The sequence below is a fragment of the Rhinolophus sinicus genome, linkage group LG01, assembly GCF_036562045.2.
Source record: "Rhinolophus sinicus isolate RSC01 linkage group LG01, ASM3656204v1, whole genome shotgun sequence".
NCBI classification, from domain to species: domain Eukaryota; kingdom Metazoa; phylum Chordata; class Mammalia; order Chiroptera; family Rhinolophidae; genus Rhinolophus; species Rhinolophus sinicus.
The window spans coordinates 138,733,187-138,751,653 of record NC_133751.1 but is presented as its reverse complement, the minus strand read 5'-3'; the positions used below and the strand labels follow the sequence as shown (position 1 = coordinate 138,751,653).

The following is an 18,467-nucleotide window of genomic DNA, read 5'->3' as shown; positions in this document are numbered from 1 at the left end:
AAACCAACAGAGAAAAGGACAATGAAACCAAAAACTGATTCTTTAATGACATCAATAAAATCTGATAAACTTTTAGCCAGATCAATGAGGGAAAAAAGGTTAGAAGACACAAATTACCAATGTCAGGTACAAGAGAGGAGCTATCACCCTAGAAAATATTATGAACGCTTTCATACCAATAAATTCATCAATTAGACAAAAAGGACAAATTCCTTGAAAGAAAGAAACTGCCAAAGCTCACAGAGGAAGAAATAACCTGAGTAATCTATCTATTAAAGAAATTGAACTGTAGTCAAAAATCTTCATACAAAGAAACCTCCAGGGACAGATGACTTCATTGGTGAATTCTACCAAACATTTGAAGAGAAAATAATACCAACTCTACACAAATTTTTCTAAGACACCAAAGTGGAAGGAATATTTCCCAACTCATTCTATAAAGCCAGTATTACTCTAATACCAAAACCAGAAAAAGACATTACAAGAAAACTACAAACATTCCTTGTGAACATAGATGCATTCCAAACAAAAATTCAGAAATAGAATCCAATGATGTATTTATTAAAAGGATAATACATGACCAAAAGGGGTTTATCTCAGGAATGCAGCATTGCTTTACATTCAAAACCAGTGTAATTCACCATATTAATAAATCAAAAAGAAAAGAAAAACTTATTATCATCTCCATATACAGAAAAAACATTTACAAATATCCAATATCCATTCCAAAAATTCTTAGAAAGCTAAAAATAAAAGGGAATTTCTTCAACCTCATATAGGGCACCTACAAAAAAGCCACAATTAATATCATACTTAAGTGAAATACTATTTCTTCCCTAAAATTAGGAACAAGACAGGGATATCTGCTCTCAACACTTCTACTCAGTATGTACTGGAGGTTCTAGTCCACGTAACCTCCAGGCCTGAGGGAGGCAGGCAGAAACACAAAGAATGAGCAGACATCCAGACCGGAAAAAGCAGAACTGCCTTATTCATAGACCCACACGATCTTCTATATAGGAAATCTGACGGAATCTACAAAAAAACTTGTAAAACTGATAAGTGAATTCAGCAATATTGCAGAATACAAAATCAATTGTATTTCTATTAGTTATAAACATAGTGAAATACCGATTAATCAAGACAAAGATTCCATTTCCATCTCAAATGATGTGAAATCTAACAGTGTGCTAATTTCTTTAAATATGTACTAAAACAACCTACCAATCATCACACTTAGAGCTGTCTGAATGAGTTTTATGCAACCCTGTGAGGTCTCACAACCAGGAAGTTTTGATGGGTCAAGTTTTCATCTCGGTGAGAGCAAAGTCAGGCTTCTCAATTCTATCAAAAAAATTTTAATTGTCACCCCAATAAACTTTAATTAAAAAATTTTTAATTATGTGATCCATATTCCTAGGATCTAAAACATCAGAATATTTTTTCACTTAGCACATATATTTTCAAACATCTCTATCTTTAATTATATGTGTTATTTTCTATCTAAGACTCCACGACAGATTTAACTTTTTAACCAACCATATCTTTCAGTCTTTCAATTACACTCAAAGAGAGTTTAGGCTATCCAGTTCCCCCTTAAAAAGCCCATATAATCCGCATTTTAGGCAAAGCCCAAGGCAGTGGCTCTCAAACTTGAATGTGCTTCAGAATCACCTGTAAGTCTCATTTCAAAACAGGTGACAGTCAAACCAGCAGGACTTGATTCAGTAGGTCTGGGATGGAACCAGACAAGTCACGTTTCTACCAAGTTCCTATGTGATAATACAGCTGTAAATTGGGGGGGCTATAGAACTACCATCTAAAGCAGTGCTACTCAGATTGTGGTCCTCTAGAAGCACAGACAATTTAGAGTAAGCTTTGGAAAGTTTTAAAGCAATGTTGACAGTAATTTTACGTCTGTTAAAACTAACAAAAAATAGTGGCCTTGCATTGTCTACATCTTCAATTTTTCAATAACTCATTTTTATTATAGTTGAGAAAAGTATTAACAAGTAATAAATTATGTTTTGGAAAGCTGGTCACCACAGAAAACCTGAGAAACACTGGCCTGAAGAACATGGAATCCACCCTCTCCTCTAGGATTCTAAATACCGCCTTTGTAAGTCAAGTTACAAGTATTTCAAGAACTTTCCTCCCAAAGATAATATATCAGCTTTAGCTAAAAATCAGTAAAACAAAAAGTCACCTTATTAAGGTTTCTGTTTTTTTCTGTAATTTAAAGACATTTATCAAGAAACATATAACTGCCCATTTGTAATGAATTCCTTTTAGAATTTAATAACAGTAAAGATTTTTCTCTTCTAAAAAACAACTGTTACATTTTAAATGAATTAAGAATTGAATCACCCATAGCTTCTCCTTCTGTCTTAACTGTCTGTGGGGATATGAAGAAATGGGGGTGAGGGGACTCGAATGGCCTAAGTAACTGATACCTTAAACAAAACTGTAAAAGTGAAAGCAATCTTACTGTGTAGAAATATTTTGCCACAAGCATTTAATTCTACAATACCTGACTTACAAATCAACTTCTGAAAAGTAAATTATAAGTTATATAACACCAATTTGTTTCGCTTGATAAAGTAACAAATGTTTACTTTTTAATCTAATTGTTGGGTTTTTGAAATCTTGTTTTAAATTGAGAATTTCCTACTACTGATTGAGATCACGACCTTCAACAACACTAATTCAGGAAGGTGGCAGTAACATCAATGTAGTTTGAGCTTAAATTTAAATATTCATGCAACAATGGAAATGAACAGTTGTACTGAAAATTCGAAACAGGCAAAATAAATTATTGATATTTAGCTTTAAAAAACATTATTTGATATTCAGTTAATTTATTAACAAAATCTTTTCTGAAATTATTTTGCATTCCTTGAACACTAAGAGTAGATACATAACCCATACAGAAGTTTTCAAGATACCTATATCTGAAAATAACCAAGAATTAGATCACTGGTTATGGGAAAATAGGTAGGTAGGTAGGTAGATAGATAGATAGATAGATAGATAGATAGATAGGTAATTTATTGAAAAAGGCTAGCAAATGGACTCATTCACCAGAGAAGTTACACAAAATTACACAAAAAGAAAATGGGTACCTTACCCACAAAAAAACTATGCCAGGCTAGATAGCTGCTATACATTGGAAAAATGCTTGGGAAGCAATTCCTCCCAAAACTACTATATTTGAAATGGGCAATAGGGAAAAATTTATTGCCATCAGTAAATCACTATGAAGTAACCGTCTGAAGGAGGGAAGAACACTCGGCATTTATCAGTATTTTCTGTCAGACTTAGAAATTCAGCAGTTTTAACAAGCTCCCAGTTAACGCCAAATCCAGACCAAACTCTGAGTAGCAAGGTTCTAAACTATATAAACATCTCAGAAAAGGTATCTTTATGGTATAACCACTCTGGAAAACAGTCTGACAGCCTTTTTTCTGTTTAAGTTAAACTTTTTTAATGTACCTATTACATACCATACAATCAAGCCATTTCACCCTCAGGTATTTACCCAAAACAAATGAAAGCAGATACACATGCAAATATTCACAGCAGCTTTATTTGTAACAGGGAAAAATCAATCAACAGGTAAATGGATGGACTGTGCTATATCCATAAAATGGAATATTACTTAGCAATAAAAAGGAATGAATTATTGATACATGCTATATGTATGAATCTCAAAATGATTATGCTGAGTGAAAGAAGCCAAACCAAAAGAGAATATACACTATATGATACCATTTGTATACAAGTCTAGAAAACGCAAACCACTAATCCACATAACAGAAAGCAAATCACTATTTGCCTGAAGGGGAGAGCTTATAAAGGGGCGTGGAGGTGATAGATATGTTCATATTAACCGTGGTAATGATTTCACAGCTGTATACAGATGCCAACATTTACCAAATTGTACATGTTAAGTATGTGCCCTTTATGTGTCAATTATATCTCAATAAACTGATTTTAGAAAAACAGCTTTCAAATACAAAATTCTGGCTAAAATAGTATCACTACATACAACACAAATTCTAATTCTTTGAAAACTCCATGAAATACACTGATATTGTGATTTAAAACAATTAATGTATATTTGGTCTTTGTACTCTTTCCTGGCACAGAGCTCCTAAAACCCTTGGAATATCTAAGTGATTGAGCAATAAAGGTGCTTTGATACCCTAAGAAACCCTTTCAACTACACCTGAGTTTATGTTAACGAATGGCTTTTGGAAAGCACCTAAGGATGAGGGCCAGCTTCCAGGAGAACCAATTATGTGACTGGAAGCGCTGGAACTTTCAGTCCCACCCCCCTGACCTCTGGGGAGGGGAGAGGGGCTGCAGATTGCAGATCAATCACCAATCAACAATGATTTAATCAACATGCCCACGTAATGAAGCCTCCATAAAAAACCCAAAAGCACTGGTGTCAGAGAGCTTCTGGGCTGGTGAACACATGGAGGAGCTGGGAGAGCGGCACCCCCACCCCCATCAGTGCCCTATGCATTTCCTGGGGTCTGACCGTTGCTGAGTTATATCCTTTTATAATAAACCTGTAACCTAGCAAGTAAAATGTTCCTCTGAGTTCTGTGAGCTGTTTTAGCAAATTATTATAACTGAAACCAAGGAGGGGGTCACTGAAGCCTCCAATCTACAACCAATTGGTCAGAAGCCCTGGTGACAATCTGGATGCCACCAGCACGTGACAGAGTGTGGGGAGAGGCGTGGGAGTGGGGAGGGAGGCTCGCAGAACTGAACCCTTAACCTGTGGGATCTGATGTTACATCCTCGTAGACAGTGTCAGAATTGAGTTGAATTATAGGATACTATGCTTGTGCCAGAGAATTGCTTGGGGGGGGGGGGGACCCACACATCAGAATGTCAGCATCTGATGTCCGCAACAGTATGCCTGTACTAAGAATAAGAGCCCCCCCCCCCCGTTTTGGCACAGGGGAGGGGTGAAGGTGATAGGTGACTCAGAGGGCTAAGGTTTTTCTTAGGTCCAAGTAACCACTGAAGAGTATGTAAGAAAGCAGGTGCTGATCCAGTGAATTAACAATTAGAGAACAATAAAGTCACAGGATATAAAATTAACATACAGAAATCGATAGCTTTTTAAAATACAAGCAATAACAAGTTATAAGGTATAAATGGGAGAGGAAATGACATTTACAATAACCAAATAGGTCAAATTCCTAGAAATAATGCACAAAACTAATGTAAGAAAACCACTCCTGAAAGATACATAAGCAGACTTCAACAAATAAAGAGATAAACCACGTTCTCGGACAGGAAGTCAACATCACAAAAATGTCAAATCCTCTACAAGCTAATTTATAAATGTATGATGAATCCCAATAAAAACACCAATCTTTTTCTGGAGTTAAACAAAATAATTATAAAGTCCATATAGAAAAATAAACAAGAAACAACAGAAAGGAAAACTCTGAAAAAGGAAAGCAGTAAGAATAGGAGAAGTGACTAACTTTTATCGGGTACTTTTTTTCTGTTCTTGTTTTTTGGTTTATTTTTGTTTTTCCAGATAGTTTTTTAAATGATAAAAACATAAAGATAAAATAATGAAATGATCAATTAATGAAGTGATTAAAACAGTACATTTTTTGCACAATAAAACAAAATAGAAAGTTAAGAAATAAACCCAAATGCCTAAGAAAATTAAAATATGATGAAAGTGGCATCTTAAACCAGGGAGAAAAGATACAATTTTTTAAAAATGGTGTTTGGACAACCAGCTATCCATATGAATGAAAACATTGCATCTAAAGACCAGTATATAATAGAACAAACCACAAGTTCTAGGGAAAAAACAAGGTAATTAAGAACCTGAAAGAGGAAGAAAAACTCCTTAACTTAAATTCAAACACCAGAAGCATTTTTTTAAGAACTGACAACTTTCTATTTTATCCTTTTAATGTTCTTAATGATGTCATTGTTTACGCCCACCCCTCAAAGAAGTGCTAATGTTCCCAAGCACAAGAGGACTACAGGTAGGTGCCCTGACAGGGAAAAGACGTTGTGTTTGACAAATTTCACTCAGGCAGGAGGTACAGTGCTGGTGGCTGTTAAGTTCAATGTCAACGAATCAACAATACATACTATATAGAGTATCTTTAAACAGAAACATACATAACACAAGGTTATATATACATTGGTTGGTTAATGAAAACGTGACCACCACAGGCTCACAGAAACCTAACCCTGTATTTCCACTAGCAGCCATGGTTCAGTATTCACGAATTCATTGTTTATGGGAACTTCATAGAACATCAGAACTGCAAAAAATAAAAATCTACCGTGTGTGTGTGTGTGTTAAGGTGTACTTAATTTTGGACACACACACACACAAAATGGGTCACAGACAAGCCTGAAAGCCCATGCATGAGAGCACAAGAAACCCCGAAAAAGAGTAGTGAAGTGGCAGGGCAGACTGGAAGGCTCATGGACACATATGCTAATCCTTTTTTCCTATTTAGAACAGAATTACTTACAGATTTTGATTTGGTTGTTAAATCTAGGGTAAAGCCTACTTATGTACTTTAGAAAAGCATCCCAGATATTCCGATATGTGGCGTAGGTGAGAACCATTATTCTCCCCCCTAAACTGGTGGTTTTCAAAGTGGGGTCCCTGGAAAAGCAGCATCAGGATCACCTGAGAACTTGTTAAAAATGCAAAATCCAGGCCGGCCCGGTGGCTCAAGAGGTTGGAGCTCAGTGCTCTTAACTCCGAAGGCTGCTGGTTTGATTCCCACATGGGCCAGTGGGCTCTCAACCACAAGGTTGCCAGTTTGATTCCTCGAGTCCCGCAAGGGATGGTGGGCTCTGCCCCCGGCAACTAAGATTGAACAAGGCACCTTGAGGTGAGCTGCCACTGAGCTCCTGGATGGCTCAGTTGGTTGGAGCGCGTCCTCTCAACCACAAGGTTGCCAGTTCGACTCCCGCAAGGGACGGTGGGCAACGCCCCCTGCAACTAGCAACGGCAACTGGATCTGGAGCTGAGATGCGCCCTCCACAACTAAGACTGAAAGGACAACAACTTACCTCGGGAAAAATGCCTGGAAGTACACACTGTTCCCCAATAAAGTCCTGGTCCCCTTCCCCAATAAAAAAAAAAAAAAAAGCAAAATCCTGGGCCCTGTACCAGTCCTACTATATCCTACACACCGGGAATGGTGACCAGCGATGATTGTTTCAACAATCTCTTCCCAGGTGATTCTGATGCATGTCAAAGTTTGAGAATCACTGACCTAAAGCTTTTGTTTCTTTTGGAGATATTTTGAAAGCCCTGATGAATTCTGCTAAGATGGCTGAGGCTATTTCAAATAAAACCAAGGGGTAACTGCTATCGTTACCCCATTGAACCCATTGAAGCCCCTATAATGTATAGACAAGCTTCTTCCAAGTCGTTTCTTTATGGAGAACCCTGTGCTTTAAATCAAAGTAAATAAAATCTGCACATTACTTGTATTAATAACCAAACAATGCTGTTTTTTTAAGCCATCCTTCATGACACAAAGTTTCTTTTCCTCAGAACGCTTTACTTAAATAGGCACTGTTCTTAACACGAGTTTACCTGTCCTAAAAGGTGAATCTACATTAGACCACAAAAATTCCTTCAACCCGTCACAACTCTCCTGGGCATCACTTTGCAATATGAACACTACTGACATGTGTCTATATGTATATACACAGAGGGTGCCAAAGAAATGTATACACATTTTAAGAAAGGAAAAAACTATTAAATTGTAATATATATACCGAAAACAAAAGATGAATACAAGTCACATTTGACTTCTGCAATCACAAAAGGTGCTCAAAGTGGTTACCATCAGCATAATTTTAATACAGTCTTTTCCTTTCTTAAAATGTGTATACATTTTGGCACTGTGTGAGTGTGTGTGCGTGTGTGTGTATAAAACTTATGGCATTCTTACATATGGAAATAATTTCAAAACTAATTTGTAAAAATTCAACAGTATTCAACAGTATATTACACTCAATGAGCTATTACCTTAATTCATATATGCGTATACTCGTTCAAATCATGTACCTCATTGACACAAATTTCTACAATATGTCATTTTTACCTTCCACATAACACATTAAACCTCATATGGAGTTATGTGTTTACAACTCTTTTCTATGGGACTGAACGCTGCTTGAAGACAGGTATCACGTCATATCTCCTTCCGTGTCTGAAGTACATAGCAGGTAATGTTCATCCCATCAGCACCTATTCAGTGAGCAGCTACCGTATGTCATTCATTGTACCAGATGATGGATACAAAGGTAATACAGACAGTCCCTGTGTTCATGGAGCTATTTACTGAAAGAATAAACATCACAAACAACTACACTGAAAGACTGAGAGTATAGTCTGTATGAAAGATCCAGTTTACCAATGTGATACATAACATAAAACAGCTTTCTTCAAAAGGGCATTGCTCTTCTGACCCAAATTGCTATTTTACGCCATAATTGTTAGAGAAATACTGAAATAAGTCACTTAACCAATAGTTAATCTGACTTTAACATGTTACATATATATATATATATATAATTAAAGGCCTATGCACAACGCAAGGCTTACCGACAACCAAACTCCCACATAGGAATAACAAGTTAAGGTTCCATATCCAAACTCCAAACAAAATCATCAGAAAGCTATGATTTGCCAATTCTCAATTCCTCACAGAATTTAAGGGAAGAAATTTAAAATCAAAATGATCTGACTTTATGGCTCTAGATTAAGAAACTAACTCTAAGATCACACATTACTCTTATAAAATGAATACAAGGGAAATGTTTGCTCACTTTACCACTTAAAAGCATCTGTTTAGAACTTGTCTAGGAGACACACACGCACACACAGTGCTAACAATAGCTGCTCTGTGGTCTGGGAACATGAGGAAGGAAGGACACATTACTTTTCATGTATATCATTTTGTTATTGAGTTTTTATGCTTTAAATCATGTGGATCTATTATTTTTCAATGTAAAAAAAGCTGGAAAATGTCTTAGACATGAAAATAATATATTGTTTACAGTAGCATTTTTTTTTTATAATGATGGGAATAAAATCTGTAGGCTATGTATTTGGGACAAGGATGACACAAGAATGGGATTGTTACTCTGAGAATTATTATTACTCTGCGAATTAGCTGAAGATTTAGTTCTCTTGGCTATTAATTTTCAAAGTCTTTAATTTTTTTAAATCAATTGGATTGTTAACTGCTCTGCCAGGAAACAGACATGGAAGGAGGCAAATACAGTGTCAATCTGCTAATGTCTGACAGATGTAAAAATATATTTAATTGGCAGGAGAAAGAAATGTGAAAGTAGGGCAGCTGGCTGGCTCAGTTGGTTGGAGCACAGGGCTCATAATACCAAGGTTGCCAGTTCGATTCCCAGAAGGGCCAGTGAGCTGCGCCCTCCACAACTAGATTGAAAACAACGGCTTGACTTGGAGCTGACGGGTCCTGGAAAAACACACTATTCCCCAATAAAGATTTAAAAAAAATTATATATATATATAAAAAAGAGAAACTATACCACAGAATAATGTATGGAGATACTTTACATATTTTATTCTTCCATATTCCTTCATGTTTATTATCCTGTGTAATTAAGTTATCAACAATTTAAAAAAAATAGCAGCTGCCTGTATAAGGCACTGACTTAATTCTTCACAAAAAAGGTTAATTTTTAAAGTTCCTTTTTGAGATACTTCTCATTGAAGAAATATTGTTTAATGAGGTAATGTACCTTCCCCACAGGGAAAGTTAGAGAGGCCAGGATTGGAACGTAAGTCACAATTTTGAAGTTCCAACAACTTCATCAAATTAGTAATACAACTTGCTTGTCAACTTGTCAACTCCCCAACCAACATTATAGCCTTTGCCCACCAAAAAAAAAAAAAAAAAAGGGAGCAATAAGAAAGCTGAAGGTAAAGCTTTGGATATAAGGATATGAGTTACAGAGCCAGCAGGCAGACTGACTCTCCAGTCTGCATTCCTCAGACTGCACAGTAATACTAACTGACAAGAAAAAAGAAACCTAAAAGCAGACATATAGAAATGGTGCTAAAATGAATCTGAAAGTGACTACCATCTTTTTCTAGTATAAAACCCACAAGGACCAGTGCTACACTATGGAGTAGGCAAATCTGAAGTTCTGATGCATTTAAGTGTAGATGAAGCAAAAAATTATCAAGGATCAGTTTTAAGCTGCAATCAAATAATCACACTGGACCTTCTGCTATCTACACTGGTCTCCTTCATGGCTCACTCCGACCTAGTACCCTTTCCTCTACAGGCTGTCTCCTATGCATCCAGTACCTGTTTTTCTACCCCAACTCTACTGAAATGAAATAAAGATGCAGAGTTGTATGCTTAGTAATACAATCAAACTCAATCCCAGGGGCCAGGGTGACGGTCAATGCCTGTATTACAAACTTTCTATCACTTAAGTGCCTGGGTAGGTATCTAGCCTGTGGTGAATAAAATAAGCACATGATACCTTTCTCAGGCATTTTGTCTAATTGGGAAAATAAGCATCTATTCTCTCAGCTGTGCTCTCACTCTCACACATACACACACACGCACGTGACAAACATAAGATGTTAGAAAATTAGAATAAACTCAAGTGTTGGGGCTAAAAGTACGGCAAATTCAGAGCATTTACGGTAACGGGTGGTAAAAATAGTAAAAGAAAATTTCATGAAAGCAAGGGAACTGATCACATCCAAAACATACCGAGTGAATTATTTTATTGACTGCTAGGAAAAATTAGTATCAGATAGTGGATTAAATGTATCTGATCCTCATAAAAAAAGAACTCAATCAAATTGACATTTGCAATAGTGTTAAAGTTAAACCTTAACTATTAATATCTTCCTAATATTTAGTCTCTATTTGTTAGTTCTATTCATCTGATTCACATTCTGGACATGTGCCTAGTAGGAAGACATGTGGATTCACAGATGCAGTAATTTTTAGAGCCAAAGGTGCTTTAAAGGTCACTCAGTCCAATTTTATTTCACAAACGAGGAAACTAACGGCCAGGAGGTTAAACAATTTCTTTTGAGGTCACACAAAATTCATCCCTGACTACTTTGAAAATTAGTAAGTGTGAAGGGTTTGCTTTCTTTGAAAGAATTCTGGAGACTTCTATTATAGTCCTCAATTCAAATGTCACGTAAAAATGTCATACAAAGTATTTTAATCTCACCTTAAAATTTAAATTTTAAGACAAATTAAAATGTAAGGTTTGTAAAAACACACTAAGTATACAAATTCACCTTGGGTTAAACCATGGATTAAAACAATTTAACTCCACGTTTGATTATGATGTTATATACCCACCAGAAGCTCTCTCAGGGCAGCTCTCTGGCTACAGCCCCATTCTCAGGAGGGTACCTTAGCACGTGTACACTAACTTCCCCTGTTCCTTCACTGGTAGGCTTGGAGGTAGATAACTGATGCAAGCCAAACCAATAATGCCAGCTCAGGAACCTGGAATTTTAAACTGACAGAAATACAACAATGATGATAGTAATAGCTAATATTTACTGTACGCCATGAAATGTCCCAAGCATACTGCAATTCACCTTTCCAACAACCCCATGATTTTACAGCTGAAACGAACCTGCCTGAGTACTCAAACCCATACAGTCTGGCTCCAGAACACATGCCCTTAACCACTACCCTATACTACTTCTCAAAAGAAGGGGTATTGTTAGACTTGAGTGACATTAATGTCACTTGCTGCTGGAGGGCGCACAGCAGCCCTGGCTCCTGGCCTTCCCAAACCTTCACTGTTTAACCCATCCTTGGTGTGAGACAACCCTCAGGAACCCTCACTTGAAACCCAACCTAATGATCCCATCTGTAAATATTTTTAGGCCTTGTTTTTAGAGAACTGATACAGATAAAATCTAAACTTACACCACACACAGACCATTCTGTTAAATTTTTTTAAAAAAAGAATGTGTTTACAAAAGGCATTCACCACAAAGTTTCTTTCATAATATCATTCCAAGAGGCAAAACATTTTACCCTCCTCCAGGCCTATGGGATAATAAATGATAAAACAGTAGAGACGTAATGAATCTTAAATATCATCTAGTTCTCAACCCACTTATTTTACAAATGAAGTGGTACAATGAAGGACCCTGGGGTCAATCACTCAGAAGGCTTGAACTCGAACATCAGCTCTATCCTATTCTGGTCTAGGGAGGGGTGCCCTTGGGCAAGATACTTAATTTCTAAAACCTCAGGTTCTTCTGGAAAAGAGATAACAGCATCCATACATCTAACAGTTATATTGAGCTCTTAAAACCATCTACTGAGTTTAACAAGTGCCTGGCACATGCTCAAAACAATAAATGGCAGCTGAGATGGCCGAGAAGAACACCCTGAGGTTCAGAGAAGGTAGGCAACTTTCCCAGATCACTCGGCCACTTAACAACAGAACCAAAACTTAGAAAACAGATTTCACACTCGCACCTCAATGCTCTTTTTTCTACACCATCCTAGGAACTCCTGGGCCTAACATTCAAAACTATCTATAATCTGATATAATCCTACCCTTTTTTCAACCTAATCTCCACTCCAACTTTTATTCATTCAATCACCAAGTATTTATTGAGTGTCTTCTATGTTCTAAACAGTTTCTAGTGCTGAAAATATAGCAAGGAACAAAGGAAGGGAAAGAAAAGAAGTAAAACATCTGCATGTCCAAAAACAAACAAAAAAAGAGAGCAAGAAAGAGCTAAGAGAATGACATGCTCAGAAATACAGACTGCTACCCTCCTCAAGTTTCTAACAATATGAGGATAGATTAAAAAACATATAACATGGAAGAGTCTTCTTCAGTCTACTTAACATCAATAGAACTTGCTTCAAATATTCCTGCACTCAAGTATCTGCTTCAACAAACATCAACCAACCAAAACTGAGAGCCCAAATTGTTAAATCTCTCTCCAAGGAGCCTTCTCTATACATTCCAGTAACAGTTTTCTCTTACTCCTCTTAACTATACTGACATTTAACTTTTTCTCTGATGATCTTTTATGTCAGGTTGACATAACTTGGTAATTTTTGCTAACTTTCCAAATATGTTTTTGACCTCAATGATTCATTTAAGTTCCCAGAAGTCAAGATCTGTATCGGATTCTTCTTTTAATCCTAACACTTCAACACACAGCCTTACACATATTAAATAGTTTCCCAATACCTTATTTAGATAACACATGGCACTTAGATTATACCTGGTTGGTATTTGCTTTTGTTGAAAGAATGCTTAATGTTTTTACAATATCAACTTACAAAACTGCATTTTATATCCTCTCCAGAACTCCATTATGAAACATGAAATATATTAGTGCCAATGGTAAAAACTAAATATATTTATTTCTACTCTTTCAAAATATCACTCAAAATATTAAGATAATGACAAAAATTACACAACTAACATACGAAGGGAGAAATGGTAATTCAAATTAGTCATGATCTTTTTCTTTAAAAATAAACGGAACCACGTACTTCATACAGATTTTGGTTCATTCTAGTATGAAGAGATATCTTACACAAATCTACGTACACTCATGAGAGGGGTAATTAACACAAAATGAAGACTAATATTGCAACCATACCTATGCTAAAAAATTCTGTATTTAAATAGGCCTCTGACTCAAGAGAGGAAAAAAAGATTTAGTATTTAAGTATTCACAGTACCAAAGTAAGAAACCAAAAAGAGTTCCTGGAAGAATAATTTACCAAATTCTGCTAATGAATTACACACACACACACACACACTTTCACAAAAACAGCTCACGGTAAAGGAAAAGCTCATTCAATACTCAATAAATGTTTATCAAGCACCATATTATGTGCCAGGTACAATTCCAGGCACTTGGAATATACTGATGAACAAAACATGCAAAGATTCCCACCCTTACAGAAATTACATTCTATTAAAAGAAAAATCTAATGAAATGGGATAGTTTCCCACAAGTTTCTTATATGCTTAAGATAACATAAACACTCAGATAAATATAATGGAGTCAACACAGGGAGAAACAAAGTTAACAGACTTATATGAAAAAAAAAACCAAAAACAGAAAATGTGAAAAGCCAAGAGCAAAAATCAAAGTTAAGTGATGAAAAACTACACTTCTTAAAAATTTAATAATTCAATCAAATTAATATCATATTTTATGGTTCCCCAGAATTATAAAAAGTTAAAAATTATTTACAAACTATAATTAACAATAGTTCATAAGATAATTCGGGATTCTCTAAGAAGTCAATATGAAGCACAGTGGTTATGAGAACAGGCTTTTGTGATATTAAAGGCAAGGGTCTGAATTCTAGCCCACCCAGTTACTAGCAGTGAGGTCCTTCAGTTTCTTCATCTATAAAATAGGAACAGTAATACCTCAAAGGGCCATTACAGGAATTAAATGAAAATAAAAAATTGCAAACCATTCAAATATCCAACAACAGATACTTGGATGGATGAATATATTAATTCATTGGGATACTATTCAGTAATAAAAAATAATGGATTGATACATGCAACAAGGATGAATCCTTAACGCATCACGCTGAGCAAAAGCGGCTAGACATAAAAAAGTATGTATGATTCCACTCACGTGAAATTCTAGAAAAGGCAAAACTAATCTATATAGAGAGAAAGCAAATGGAGAGGGACTCACTTGCAAAGGAGCACAAGGGAACTTTTTGGGTGTTTAAAATGTTGCTATATCTTGATTGCAGTGTTTCCATTAGTGTACCCATTTGTCAAAATTTATCAGACTCAGTATCTGGAGCACAAGAAATGTTCCAAAAATGATAGAAATATTAAAAATATCAATCACCACTATATAAATTCATGGGGAAGTAGCATAACACACTGAGCACTTGATCTTTCTGGTTGTTTACATTCTAAATAAACGTAAGTTGACAGCATCTGACCTCGACCAAATGTCATGATGACCACTACAGAGACCAAGTTATGGGAGGATGCAAACTGGCACACCTTAGACGAGAAGTAATGAAAGTAAGGAGTAAAAGATGTCTGCATGTCCAAAATAAAAAAGCTAAGAGAATGATATGCTCCGTAATGATATAGTGTTACTAACGCCAAGGAACACCAAGACCACCTCATCTAGATGATCAAAATGTACCTGGAAATTGAGTCAATGACTATACAAACAAAGTTTAATGATAGTCCAACAGCTACCGGACAGTCCTGAGTTTTACTGGGGGGTGCGCGGGGTGGGTGGGGATGGAGAGGCACATGTCCATGAAGGCTATAAAGTGAAGTTAAAGGATTCAGCCAATCAAGCAGAAAAGGGGTCATGGTCATGTGTGGACAGTTTAGAAATGCCAAGCAACCATTATACATCCATAAACCAAGGTTCTTCTATTTTTATTTAACAAGGCTATGTGATTAAAAAATATTTATAAAAGTAACTAATTAGGAACACCACGCTGACAATAAAAGTTGAATTAAATAAAAATGAAACACAAAAGTTCGTGAAATTTACATTTTAGTGCTGCTTAGAACTGCTTATCAAGGGGGATCTTTTTTTTAAAGAACAAGTAATTCTGCTTAATAACAGAAGTCCTGTAAATAAGTCCAGAAGAACTAAATTGGCTGTTCACTCATGCAAGTGCAAGTCTTCTGACTTATATGTTCATTTAAAACAGAAAAAACCAGTTCTAGGAAGCAAAAGACTTTTTAGACTGTAAATCTTAACTACCAGGGTTTGTTTAGTTTTGTTTTGATTTGAAGAACCTCCACTTGCAACATTAAAGGGGCTGAAAAGACAGGACAAAAGAGTCAAGAAGTGCTGGGTTACAACTCTAGTTCTATCAGAATGTGGATTTCTTCTTCCCTAAAACTGGGCAGTTGAAGCAGGCTTCTGAAAATAAGCCAACTTCAGCATTCATTCTCTAGGTTGAAAATCACAAGTTTTACTGAAAACGTTAATAGTACAAAATTGTGATAGGGTTAAACATTTATTTTTAATACATTATTAAAAAGTAACTAAACTACAAGTTTTCTTTCTAAATTCAGATAAAATACATATGTGGCAAACTAAGGACCTAAAGCAATAACTAAGTATAATGCTGATCACTCTTTGCAAAAAGTAACAACTTTTCCAGGGGCTAACTCTTCATTCTAGAACAAGATTCTTGATTCAAGTTCTTCCCAAATCACAACAATAGGATCCAAGTGGTTACATATGAGTGGTTACATACAATATTAATACTTCAAGACTCATAAGCTACCTTTCTTTTTGGGTCAAAACCTATAAAATAATATTAACAGAAATTTAACTTTGTGCCATCCAAAGTTGTGTTTTCTTAAAGTTCAAGTCAATTAATTCTCGTACATACCAGAACTTTCTTATTTTAATTGTCTTTCCCATGGAAAATTGAGCTAAATTAGAAATAAATTTTATTCAAAAAACAAAAACAAAAAGAATTTTCACACATGACTTAGCTCGAAACTTTGAGCATTTAATAGTTTTCATCTTATTTATTTAAAAGAAGTTGAATGCTGAATATTCATCCTGATACTGTGGCTATATCCATTTTCTACCGAAAGTACAAGACTTTCAAGCAATCAAACACCAAAGAGAAACATGATTAAATCACAGCAGAAAGTAGTAATAACAGGGTAAGATAATGAGGTCAGAACTCGAGCAGCCAATCAAAGGCATAAAAGCATTTCCTGCAATATTAATAGTCAAAAGAGAAAACCAATCACAGAAACCTCGAGCCTTCTTTTGACAGTCACAGGAGCAAGAGAACCAATCCACGCACACCCGGGGTTGACAATAAGGCGGGACCGCAGATTCATTGAAAAAATTCTTGAGGGTGCAGTTACTATGAACTTCGCACGCAAGTAACACCACTCCAGAGTCGTAAACACTGTCAAGCCAGATGGAATTCAACCGTATGCAAAATTTCTCCCATCAGAGAGAAAAAGCAACATTTTTGCCACAAAGCGCTGTATTATCAAAAACGCAACTGTCAATTTAGATACACTAGGTGCTTAACTTCTAAAAGACTCCCCTCCGACGACAATTCTCGGGGAGGTGGCGCGGAGACAGCACAGCGCCGGAGGCCCGTTTGCTGAACATCCCGGGTTCCTTTCTAAGGCTGCGTACTGACCGGGCACCCTAGGCAGGCAGAGCGGGCCCGCTCGGGGACACGGAGCTAACGGGTCTGCAGCTCCTAACGCTACATCCCGTTGGGCAGTAGTGGCCCCCGCCCTCCCCCGCCGCAGTGCTGCACCGACTCATCGCGCTGCAGCACCGCGGGCCTGGGAATGAGGATTACCTTGCTGGAAGGAAGATGTTTGTTTTGAAAGCGCTTTACTTCCCATAAGTCATTTCAAAGAGAACCCAATGCAAAACTAAATGTAAAAGTGTGTGTGGGGGAACCTTTCCCAGCCAAAGGATCCCTCACCCATTCACCCCGCACCGGGGGAAAACAAGGTAAACAGAGGCCCTACGCCAAATGCGGCCAGAACATTCCCTACGCCATTCCCGGCCGCCGCTTACGGCAAGGCCCCCTTACGGCAGCGTAAGCGGCGCTGCGAGCTAATCACAACACTGGGACGCAACAACATGGCGGCCGCGGGCGGGCGCTGCGCCGGCCGAGAGGGTTTACGCTACTCCGCCGGCGTAGGGTCCCATGCGTTGGAGCGGCAGCGGCGCCCTCCAGCGAGCGTAAAGCGCGCTGTGAATGGCGAGGCCCGACTGACAAAGGGGAGGGGGGAGGAGGGAAGGGGGGGTAATAAACACTCGAGTCCCTACCGATTCCTCCTCCTTCTCCATCCCGGTGGGCATCTGGGGCACGGCCCGGTTGATGGAGACGCAGTCGTTGAGATCAGGCATGTCCTTGCCGCGGTAGATAGGCAGCGGTTTGGCGGCGTCCAGCGCCCGCGCTCGGAAGGAGAGTTTACTCATTGTCTCCCCGCCTTACAGGAACAGCCCGGGCGGCGGCGGCGGGGCGGGTGGGGAGGGGGGGAGGACTCCCGCCGCCTCCTCCACCTCCTTCCTCAGTGCAGCGCGGCCGGCCCGCTCCTCCTCCTCCTCCTCACTGCCCCCGGCCACAGCATGGGCGCCCACCCCGCCCGAAAACAGCCCCCTGCCGCCCGCGGCCGCTTCCACAGACTAGATCCGCCGCTCGCCCGCCCGATCCGCTCCCTGCGCCATGGCCAACATGGCGGACATTACCACAGCGGCGGCGAGCGATCCCGGCAGCCCGCGCGAGAGCGCGCCCCCGCCGCGGGGACGCGCCTCGCCCTTTCCCTCCCTCCCTCCCTCCTCTCCCTTCCCCTCCCTCGCCTGCCCACCCACTCTCTCCGCGGCGCGGCCGGCCCGCGGGAGCGTGCTCAGCCTC

General features: G+C 38.1%; 1 protein-coding gene across 3 annotated transcripts in view; it reads right to left on the bottom strand.

Moving 5' to 3' along the window:
* The window catches only part of EPC2 (enhancer of polycomb homolog 2), a 114,029-nt gene extending 95,998 nt beyond the window's left edge, over positions 1-18,031 (bottom strand). For all 3 annotated transcript variants that reach the window (XM_019737477.2, XM_019737478.2, XM_019737479.2), the window contains exon 1: positions 17,879-18,031. In XM_019737477.2, the coding sequence (XP_019593036.1) occupies positions 17,879-18,031 (153 nt within the window). The remainder of the gene's footprint in view (positions 1-17,878) is intronic.
* Between the last annotated feature and the right edge of the window lie 436 nt (positions 18,032-18,467).